The 10,907-nt window shown below is 67.5% G+C and overlaps 1 protein-coding gene across 1 annotated transcript; it reads right to left on the reverse strand.

Moving 5' to 3' along the window:
* Nucleotides 1–285: 285 nt before the first annotated feature.
* Nucleotides 286–9,701, reverse strand: UNC93A (unc-93 homolog A). The gene is made up of 9 exons (XM_084889161.1): nucleotides 9,670–9,701; nucleotides 9,135–9,313; nucleotides 8,042–8,223; nucleotides 6,710–6,939; nucleotides 5,312–5,437; nucleotides 4,245–4,459; nucleotides 3,339–3,474; nucleotides 2,194–2,325; nucleotides 286–1,010 (listed from the first exon to the last, which is right to left on the reverse strand). Exons 2-9 carry the CDS (start codon nucleotides 9,243–9,245, stop codon nucleotides 721–723), a joined length of 1,422 nt encoding a protein of 473 aa, XP_084745287.1. The 5' UTR covers nucleotides 9,246–9,313; nucleotides 9,670–9,701; the 3' UTR covers nucleotides 286–720.
* Between the last annotated feature and the right edge of the window lie 1,206 nt (nucleotides 9,702–10,907).

Genomic DNA, 10,907 nt, shown 5'->3' on the forward strand with positions numbered 1-10,907 from the left:
GATTCCTGTCAGGGCACAGGCCTGGGTTGCAGGCTTGATCCCCAGTAGGGGGCGTGCAGGAGGCAGCCGATCCATGATTCTCTCTCATCACTGATGTTTCTCTCTCTTTCCCTTCCTCTCTGAAGTCAATATTTTTAAACTACTTAAACCCATCATCTGCATGTAGTACTGTGTTCCCGCCCCAAATCCAGTCTCCCCCATCATCCCTTATCCCCCTGCCCCCTCCCCGGCCCTCCAATCTCTATGCCAACATTTGGAATAAAAGTCCTGAGACAGGAGGGCGCTCGCAGGACAGCTGTTTATTTAGAAGCACGCTCCGTCTGTGTCGGGCAGTGTGGACGGCGGTCTGGCCGGGTCCCGCAGCCCCGGGAGGCAGCAGCGGCCGCCTGGGTGTCGGGTGGCCTCACGGGCGGGCGGCTGCCTGGTTCCCAGGGGCTTCTGGGCCTCAAAGACGCCGCCAGCAGGTCCAGGCCGCGGAGTCCGGGGTGTGGAGCGAGCGTGCCCTGACCTGTGCCTGACGGAGCAGAATCTTCTCGGTGTCCTTCGCCCTCATCGGCGAGGGGTGGGGGCGGAACACGTGGCAGAGCGGGTAGACTCGGCACTAAAGTAACCATCTGTGCCTCCCACGTGCCCCTCCTGCTGAGACGGGGGTGAGGCGTGGGCAGCAGCCTTAAGGCTCCTTCGCGAGGCCTGGGTCTCCTCACGTGGAGCCCTGCGCTGTCACATCGTCGTCTGCGTCTCTCCGGCCTCGGCGGGGGTGGCTGTGGCCGTGGCCGTGGCCGTGGCCATGGCCGTGGCCGTGGGCCCGGGCTGGGTCCGGGCCTCCAGGACCTCCACGGCGGCGTAGGCCAGCATGGTGGCGCTCAGCACAGCCAGCAGGATGTAGAGCTTCACGTGGATGCACAGGAACTTGCTATAGGCGAAGGCGATCACCCAGCCCAGCGCCTCCCACAGCCGGTAGTTGGCGAAGGCGGCCTCCTTGTGCGCGTCGAACAGGGCGCCGAAGAGCACTGCGGGGGGAAGGGGGGTGGGGTGGGGGGTGTCTCAGTGCCGGCGCCCAGCCGGCCGTGCGTGCCCCTGCCCACGCCCAGCCCGCCGGGACCTCTCTGTGTACCCAGCAGAGCGCCTGCCTGGCCAGCAGGCTCAGGGGTTGGGTGTCGGCCTGTGAACCAGGAGGTCCCAGTTCGATTCCTGGGCAGGGCACAGGCTCAGGTTTCAGGCTTGACCCCCAGTGGGGGGCGTGCAGGAGGCAGCTGATCACCGATCCTCTCTCCTCATGGGTGTTTCTCCCTCTCTCCTCATGGGTGTTTCTCTCCCTCTCCCTTCCTCTCTGACATCAACGTAAAAGCCATTTAAAATAAAGTGAAATCAGGTGGACTCACGTCACTAGCATCTCAGGAGGCCAGGTGGCGTCACATGTGGAGGCTCAGTGAGACAGCCCCACCCCCACCGGATGCTGACAGAGGCTCCCCTGCCCCCTGGGCACGGGCGCGGAACCCCGCGGGGCGGGGCCGGCCTGGTTTGCAGCCGGTGAGCTCCCTCTGCCGCCGAGCAATGCTGAACGCCTGGCCGGCGAGGCTCAGCCCTTCCCCCACGTGTGGGCCCGGCCCAGACCCTCCCGGGTCAGCCCGAGTCATCCACGCGTGGCCCGGCTCCGAGGCCGAGGACGCACGGCTCCCAGCAGCACAAACAAGTGAACGCCACGCCGGAAGCCATGCTGTCAGGTCTGGGTGCCGATGTTTACTCAGCTGCCGGGAGGGGCCCCGGTGCAGGCCCGCGCTGGGAATGGGCGCTTTTGGGGGGCCACCCCCCACCCCACCCCGTCGCTGTCCCAGGTGTTTCCCTGTCGGGGCTGAACACGAGGGCGATGAGGCAGGAAGCCAGCCCCCAGGGCCTGGCGACGGGCCGGGCTGCAGACGCCGGGGCGGGAGGGGGGGGGGAAGGGGGGCTCCGATAGGGACCACCTCACCCTCATTCTCAGTCCCCGCCTTCTGTGCACTGCCCCCCCACGCTGCCTCCTTCCCTCCCGTGGCTCCCACGCCCCCTCCTCCACGGCTCATCTCCCTGAGGAAGCCGGGTCAGCCCGCCGCCCACAGGCACCCAGCCACGGACACGCAGTCACGGCGCCGGGCCCGCCCCTCTCGTCCCCCACGCCGCGGGGCGGGCCTGAGCGGCGTCTCGGGCTGCACTCACCGCTGTTCTGCGTCTGCCACACGGCGTCGGACATGCCCCAGAGGCCAGAGAACACGAAGAACACGGGCAACTGGTCGGGGCGCGGCGCCCACAGCAGCAGGGCCACGATGCAGGACAGGTGGATGGCCGCGCCTGCGGGAGGGGCACCGGGTGAGGCCGCGCCCACAGGCGAGTGTCCGAGCTCACAGGGAGGGTTTTTCCGGCCATCGCTTCCTGCTGTGACTCGTGTGTCCTTCAGGCGCTCCAGACTGGCCCGCCGGGGAGCCTCATGGCCGACATCGACCTATGACCCAGGTCAGGGTTCGATTCCCGTCAGGGCACAGGCGGGGTTGCAGGCTCGATCCCCCAGTGTGGGGCCTGCAGGGGGCAGCCGGTCCATGATTCTCTCTCCTCATTGATGTTTCTCCCTCCCTCTACCTTCCTCTCTGACATCAATATATTTAAAAAAAAAAAAAAAAAAAAAAAAAGCTCCAGGTCGCCTCCTGCAGGTGGGTTTGATGTTGACAGGGTCTGATGGCAGCTCTGCCCCATCTGGCCTCGCCTCTTGTCCGGCAGGGGAGGGGGATGGCCTGAGGCCAGCAGAACCGCCTGGGCCAGGCCTCCCCACGTGGCCCCTGTGGGCGGGTTTCTGCAGACGCCGTGGCCTCAGAGTGCAGCCACCAAGCAGCTCACAGACTGGCAGCTGCTGACCACGCTGGGCCTGAGGCTGTGAGCCTGGGGCGGTCACTGCCCTCTCTGCTCCTGTTTGCTCTTCGGCCCCCCAGGGCGATGGGGGAGGGAAAAGAGAGGGCACCCGGTTACTCGGCCCCGCCCCCTCTGCTGACAGGGACCCCCGGGCCCCGGGGCTGCTCGGGAACTGTGTGAAGGCCCTGATTTCGCACTCCCCGTGCTCTGTCCCTCCTCCCTTCCCACAGGAGAAGGTGGCGTGTGCTTGGCATGCAGCCAGGCAGCTTTAAACTCAGTCTCCACGCCCCAGGTGATCACAGGTCACGGCCTTCAGAAACAAGCCTGCACCTGCCTCATCCACGGCTGGAGGATGGTCATGGCACCAGTCACGGCTGCATGACCCCCGCCCACCCGGTCGCTCCCCCAGCACACCGCCCCCCGGGCCCGGCGCACACCACTGTGCCGCCCCAGCCACCTACCGAGGGCGTAGAGCGCGGCCCGGCCCGTGTACTGGGCCACCCTCCCGTAGAGCATGGAGCACAGCGCGGTGTTGGCCGAGAAGCAGATCATCACGTAGCCCACGAAGTGGATGCCGAGGGCGCAGGTGACGTAGGACTGCGGGACACGGACGTCACGCCTCTGTGGCCGGACTGCTGCCGCCTGTCCCTCCGCCTGCCCAGGGCCTGTCCCTCCGCCTGCCCGGGGCCTGTCCCTCCGCCTGCCCAGGGCCTGTCCCTCCGCCTGCCCGGGGCCTGTCCCTCCGGCCTGGCTAGTCCTGTCCCTCCGCCTGCCCGGGGCCTGTCCCTCCGGCCTGGCTAGTCCTGTCCCTCCGCCTGCCCGGGGCCTGTCCCTCCGGCCTGGCTGGGGCCTCTGTCTTGTCCGTCCAGGCTGGCCCCTTCTGGGCCTGTGAGAAGCTTGTCCTAACGTGTGGACACATGTCCGGACGCCGTTGCCTTGCTCAGCGTGTGCCCAGTGTGTGGGAACTGTCCAGGGGGTACGGGGGAACAGAGGTGGGGGTGGGGGGACCGGGCACAGGGGGGTTGGGGCAGCGAACGGTCAGTGTAACACAATCATGGGGACATGTCACGGCACATTAGTCCACACGCACTGGCCGCCCAGCACCAAGAAGGACCGTGTGTCAACTCAGGACGTGGGCGGCCATGATATGTGGGTGCAGAGTCACAGGGGCAGCAAGGGGACCCTCTGGTGGGCTGTGGTGGGGGAGGGTGTGGGGAAAACTCTGTGCCTGCCCCAAACTGCCCTGAAAACAGTGCTACCTCCGGGCAGGTCAATTAGCAGGTTACATACATGTCTGCCCACTCCCTCACGTAGTCACCCCCCAGGCCTCCAGGCCCCACCCTCGGGCCCCGCCCGCCGGGCCGTACCCGGGTGTATTCCCCCGCCAGGAAGGCCTGCTCGAACCCGCAGTACATGGGCAGCAGCACGAGGAGCTGCAGGCGCCTGTCTCTGAGAAGCTTGAACGTCGACAGCAGAGTGGACCGAACAGATGTGACCGGCTTCTCTCCGTCACCTTTGTGCAGAGTGTCTCTGATGGGGTCGAGAAAGAGCGCCACCAGCAGGATGGCCAGGACGCCGCTCCCTGGAAGGGAAGCACAGCGCTGCTGCTGGTCAGGGACCAGGGACCACGGGACACGGGAACCACGGGACCAGGAGCCACGGGACCAGGAGCCACGGGACCGGGAGACATGGGACCAGGATCCACGGGACACGGGACCATGGGACATGGGAGCCACGGGTCCAGGAGCCCAAGGACCAGGAGCCACGGGACGGGAGCTGTGGGCCACAGGGGGCCACAGGACACAGCTCCACTGTCCCGTCCTCCCTCCTGGAGGCAAGAGTCAACCTCTAACCCCAGGTGCAGGGGGGCCTCAGGCCACACCGGACAGACTCAGGTCTCCGTGCCACCTGGGCTCCTGCACGTGTGGTCACCACGCCTGGTGCAGGGCCCTCTGGCATGTGAACTATGAACTCTCCCACACCAACCCCTGCCTGGCCGTGGCGTCCGTGGGAAAGGCGTGTCCATCACCCACAAGGTGGCCAGGGGGCCTGCTCCACGGTCTCCCCTTGTGGGCTTTGAGCCTCCGGCTAGGACACTACCCCCCACACAAGCCCCACTCAGGAGCCTGTGAGAGGCGGGTCGAGTGTTTCCTAGGAGGTGTGTGTGTGTCCAGAGCTGCCCTGTGACCCAGAAGCTTCTCTAGGGGCGTGACCCGGGGACGGCGGGCCTGGCACACGGACTGGACGGCGCTCTGGAGAGCCTCGCGATGAGGATGAAGCCAGCGGCCCTGGGACATCGCTCGGGAGACGTTCTCTGCCCGTCAGCCCCTTCTCCTCCTGTCCTAGTTTCTGCCTTTATGGCAACGTGGCCTTCCTAGGGGAGAGACTCAGGAGAGCCCGCGAACGCCTGAGCCGCGCCCCCTGCCGCACGCACCGGTGTAGATGCCCAGCAGCGTGTAGATGAGCCCCGGGGACGGGCGCTGGGTGCTGTTGCCGGGCGCCGCGGCCATCAGGCAGTCATTGGCCCCGCAGGACTGCAGCTGCTCCTCGGGGATGGCACCTGGGGAGGGGGCGGCAGGGTGAGACCGGGGACGCTGACGGGATACGGGGCTTCCGTTCCCGGGAACAGGAGGGCGGACCCAGCCCACACCAGCGTTACGACAGCTCAGGGTCGCAGCTCGGCCAGTGTGGCCAAGGGTCTCCGAGCACATTTCCCCGGAGCCCACGTCTGTGCCCGACGAAAGCCAATTCGGACAAATGTGCAGTCTGTGCTGGTTACTCGTTCAGTGACTTATGACACGAACGAACAATTTCAGCTTTTTTACGTGAATTAGAGGGAAGAGAGCGTGTGCGAACGGGTGTCAGGTGGCTGGGCTCTCATTCGGGTCCGTCTGCACCAGTCCCCTGGCCGGGGCAGGCCATGTCCTGTCTTTCCTGAGAGTTAGCTTCCTTATCTGTTAACCAGTGAAATGTGAGGGAAAGGGAAGTAGGGTTTTGTGTAGTTTCCCAAGGGCCAGACTTCCTACAGGGATGGGGGGGCAGACGGGAGGGCTGGGGGAGGATCAGGAAGGGGCCCTAGGGGTCAGGGGTCAGGGGCCCCCCATTGATAAAGGTCTCCTGTGGGAATCAAAGACGGATGTCCCCGGCCTCGGTTTAAATCCTCAGACACCCAGGCAGGCACAGACAGGTACACACTCCACACCCATGTCTGGCAGGTGCCTGACGTCAGTCAGCCCAGCTGGCGTGGCTCAGGGGTTGAGCATCAACCTCTGAACCAGGAGGTCAGGGTTCCATTCCCGGTCAGGGCACAGGCCCGGGTTGTGGGCTCCATCCCCAGTGTGGGGCGTGCAGGAGGCAGCCGATCCACGGTTCTCTCTCGTCATTGGTGTTTCTCCCTCCCTCCCTCTCCCTTCCTCTTTGAAACCAATACAAATATATTAAAAAACAAACAAACAAACAAAAAAAAACAACAGAAAAAGAAGGAAAAGTCAGCACACGCCCAGACCCGAGGAGGCTGAGTGGTTCCCGGGGGACATCTGAGATGCCGGTCACGGGCCAGCTCGTGGGAAACGAGTCCCCGGGACCCGCACTTGGACCCTCCGTGTGGATCGTGTGGTCCGTGCAGACCCAGGCCCACGGTGGGGCCTCAGCTCCCCTCCCGGCCGGGGGACGTCCGGACCCAGGGGGACCCTCAGCCACCCCGCAGGCCGGGGAGCGGGTGGTGCCGAGGCGGGGCAGGCTGAGAGCCGCCTCCGGGCCTCCGCGGTCACCGCTCGGCCGGTGAGGACGAGCGCACTGGGCCGGCCCCGGGGTCACCGCGCCCGCCCCTCACCTTTCGTGGGCTCATGGCCGAACACGAGGGAGGAGATGAGGTTGCCCCACACGCCGGAGGACTGGTAGATGAGGAAGAAGATGCCGAAGTACTTGTTGACCACGTTGCGGCCCGCCTGGCCTGTGCTCTCCGCGTGTGCGTTCCCGGCCACCGTGAGGTAGGTGCTCTGGGCCGACCACAGCGGGGCCGCGCCCAGGCCCAGCAGGATGGAGGTGGGGATCAGCGTGTACCTGAAGGGGCACAGACGTGAGGAGCCGCGGCCCACGCTGCCCTCCGCGGGGGCGACCGGCCGGCCCGGCAGGGCTGTGCTGTGGGCCCGTCTCCTAACCCCCGACTCCGGCCTGGAGTCCTGGCTCTGGGCGTGCGCGGGAGGGAGCCGCAGAGGCAGAGGCAGAGGCAGGGTCTCCCTCGAGGAGGAAGGCGGCCCCGGAGCCGGGACTACAAACGAGAGGGCTGCGTCCAGCCCGTGGCTCAGGGGTGAGCGTCGACCTAGGACCCAGGAGGCCACGGTTCCATTCCTGGTCAGAGCACAGGCCGGTTTCAGGCTCCATGCCCAGTGTGGGGCGTGCGGGGGCGGCCCGTCCACGGTTCTCTCACCATCGATGTGTCTCTCCCTCTCCCTCTCCCTCTCCCTTCCTCTCTGACGTCAGTAAGAACATAAACAAACAGAAGAACGGGAGGTGCCTGGTGCTCTCACAGCTCCTGGCAGCGAGGGCCGCACACCGGCTGCTCGGCATCCCTCCAGAGGGGATGCTGCGTGGAAACCATGGTGACAGACGGAGGCGGGCCTGAGCCCCCTGACGGGGCAGGTGGCCCGGATGGAGCGGCCCCTCACAGGAGGGCCGGGGGGTGCACCTGGGGACGGGTGGGGTGAGGGAGCGAGGGGGGCGGGCGGAGCATGGAGCCCTGGGGGCCGCTTTCCTTCAGGGAGCAGGTGGCTCAGGTGGGGCCCCGCCCACTGTGCTGAGGGTGAGGGTCCCCTCCCCACTGTCCCCCTGAAACCCGCCCTGGACATCCTGGGTTCCCGGGCGTCACTGGGGCCCCGAAAGTCCCGCCCCGAGGGAGGCCCACCCGGCCGCAGGAAGGGCAGATGGGACCGGAGGCGGGAGGGGACGGAGCCGGACACGGGCCTCTGGAGTGGGTGCTGCCCCCCGGGGGGGACGGGGGGGATGGGGGATGGGAGGGGGGATGACGGGGGGGGTAGACGGGGGGGATCGGGTACCAGCTGGTGTAGAATTTGCCCAGGGAGAAGGCCACGGGAGAGGGGGTTGGGACGGGGGGGGGGGGGGAGGGGCAGGGGACAGGAGGACAGGAACAGGGCAGGCCGGGTACCAGCTGGCATAGAAGTTGCCCAGCGAGAAGGCCACGTAGCAGCACATGGACAGCACGATGGTCCACTTGCAGCCCAGTGCGCGGATGAGCAGCGGCGGCAGCAGCATGGAGGACAGCATCACGGCGCCGTACAGCGTGCTCAACACCGTCACGCCCAGGCCCTCCTGGCTGTACAGGCTGCTCTGTGGGGGCAGGGCCCTCAGCGCGGCTGGGCGGGGGGCTCCCCTCTCTGCGCCCCTGCCCCCCGCGGCCGTGCCCCAGGCCTTCTCCGGCGGGAGGCGGGGCGGGTGGGGGACACCCCAGGAGGGAGGGGGGCCTGAGAGGCCTCCTGCCCGGGGACACCCACCTCCAAGTACAGGGAGTCTGGACTGCCTCTAAGGACAGAGGGCAGCTGGGACGGGGACGGGGCGGGGGGCGAGGGGCATGGGGAGCCGGGCCGAGGGGACCGGCTGTGGGTGTGGGAGGGTGACAGAGCTGACAGGGGTCAGCAGCATCAGTGATGGCCTGGGAAGGCCCTCAGGTGGGCCCGTGGAGTCAGAGACGTTTCTAGAAGGCGTGGAGGCCATGTGAGCCTGGGGGTGAGGAGGTGCCCTGCCTGGGGGTGGGGGGTGCTGCCAGAGTTCACCTCACATTAAACATCAGACTGGACGGTAGCTGCCTGGGGCCCAGCGGCAGCTCCTCGCAGGCACAGGCCCCGCCCTCGGAGGGACCCGGGGAGAGGACCCTGCTCCGTCCACGGCCACGGCTTTGCTGAGAGCAGCCCAGACCCCCTGGCCCCGTGGAAGCTGGCAAATTCCAGCACCTTCCAGCCACCCAGAGGCAGAGCTGTCTTATCCCGTCCCCTCCCCTCCCTGCCCTGCGGGTCCAAGGGTCAGCACCCGCCCGTCTGCCCGCCCCCTGCGTCCCCCCTGAGGGTGCAGTCCGGCTGTGCTGGTGGGAGACCCCCCCTCCCCCTGCGGCTGCTCAGGGTCGGGGGGGAGAGTGTGCGCTCGCAGGAGCAGAGCCGGCTCTCGTCTTGGCCGGGGGCTCCTGGGTGGAGGGCGAGGGTCCGAGGGCGGGGTCCGAGGGCGGGGGCGGAGGGCGGGGCGCACACCTGCAGGGTCTGGAGGCCCCCGAAGGCCGTGAAGAGCAGCAGGAAGCCCAGGGACACCACCAGCACGTTCCGCAGGCTCCGGTCCATGATGCCTGCGGCGGCGTCCACCATCCGCGGGCAGCGGGCTGTGTCCCTGCGGGGGCGCCGGGCACAGGGCCGGCCGCACCGTCTCACCGGGGCTGCGGGGCGGTGAGCCGGTTCTGCCGAGGCCGGGAGGCAGCCCAGTGACTCACCGCCCCTGCCGCTCCCACGGCCGCTCCGGGCGCGGCCAGAGGCCCCCGGCCCCGCGGCCAGAGCTGCTTCCTGCTCCAGAGGCACCGGCTCACGTATGGACCGGCGCTCCCTCCACACCCAGAGCGATGTCTGTGCGCCGGGGCGTGAGCTCAGCCCCAGGACAAAGTGCACAGGTCCCTGGGGCGACAGTCCCCCGGAAACGCCCACGGGCTTGTGGGAGCCCTGGCCGAGGTGCTGGGCCTCTGGCCGCCCCCGCCCACCCAGCCGCCCCTCCTCTGGGTGTCCCTAGCCGTGGCCTCACCTGTGGCCCCTGTGGCGGCAAGTGGCTGCTGAGCCCTGGAGCCGGCAGAATGCCGGTGCTCTCCTCCCAGCCGGCGGGAGCCTGGGAGATGTTGTGACAGACGCTGGCAGAGGACGCCGGCCCGGCCCGGCTGAATTCCTGGCTCAGCAGCTGCTTATCCAGGAAGGCCGGCTGGGCTGGGGTCAGACGGGAGCCGGCTGGTTCAGCGAGCGTGTTCCTGGACTTCCTCTGGGAACGAGGGAGTGGTTTCTGAGGACAGACAGGTGGGCATCTAGGGACATCAGTGTGCACGCACGCACACACGCGCACACACGTGCACACGCAGCCTGCACGCAATGGGCCTCTACGGAGGCTCGGCACACCCTGGCCGGGACAGGAGACCGGGGAGAAGGCACCAGGTACTGTTTCCACGGTTCCAGAAAGAAGACAGGTTTACAGAGACCCTGTGTGTCCCGGGCTCGGCGGGCCTCCTGCGGAGACAGGTCCGCTCCGGTCTGCCTGAGGGACGGGGCGGGTCTACGCCGGGAGCTCCCCGAGGCTGAGACAGGAGACGAGGTCTGTTTCCTGGGCCACAGGCTGCTCGCCCGGGCCAGGCGGACTGCGGGCGCTGTCGGACCAGCAAAGAGCACCCCGCCTCCCACGGCCCCAAAGCCAGTTCTTAGGAGAGGAAGACGGATGGGGATCGGCCCCAGTCAGCCCCCCTCCCCGCACCCCTCCCCGGTCTCCCAATCCCCTGGGCGGGCGGGGGCGCTCAGCGGGCACGGCGGGGGTCCCTGTGGGAAGGACGTGTGTGCCGTCGGGGGCCGACGCCCCCCAGTGCTCCCCCGCAGAGGGACCTCGGGCCCCAGAGCGCTCTCCCTGGGAGGCCAGCAGGACGGGCTCCGGACTCGGGCGTCCCTGCTTGGGGCCCGGGTGTCTGGGGGACAGTCCGTTTCACCATCTCCCCCGTCCGCTCTCCGGCCGGGTTCGGCGGCAGGAGGGAGGCTGTGCACACACTGAGCGCCGAACCGCCGCCGTCTTACGTGCGCTACGACCTGGACTCAGAGGAAATGGCCCCGGCCCGGCCGTGCGGCTCAGCGGGTGAGCGTGGGCCTGGGAACCCGGAGGCCACAGTTCAATTCCCGGGCAGGGCACACGCCGGGATTCAGGCTCGATCCCCTATCTCTGTCTCCCTCTCCCTTCCTCTCTGACCTCAATGAAAATATATTTTTACAAAAGCGAGAGAAAATAGTAATTTA

This window comes from Pipistrellus hanaki (genome assembly GCF_964339955.1).
Source record: "Pipistrellus hanaki genome assembly, chromosome: 7".
Taxonomy (NCBI): Eukaryota; Metazoa; Chordata; class Mammalia; order Chiroptera; family Vespertilionidae; genus Pipistrellus; species Pipistrellus hanaki.

What these genes read in the sequence shown, in the direction of transcription:
- UNC93A (XM_084889161.1), bottom strand. Translation starts at nt 9,245, where the DNA reads ATGGTGGACGCCGCCGCAGGCATCATGGACCGGAGCCTGCGGAACGTG. An exon ending in GCTGCTGGGCATCTACACCG is followed by an intron (nt 4,460 to 5,311) that starts GTGCGTGCGGCA and finishes CTTCCCTTCCAG; the next exon opens with GGAGCGGCGTCCTGGCCATC. An exon ending in GTGGCAGACGCAGAACAGCG is followed by an intron (nt 1,011 to 2,193) that starts GTGAGTGCAGCC and finishes TTCCCCCCGCAG; the next exon opens with TGCTCTTCGGCGCCCTGTTC.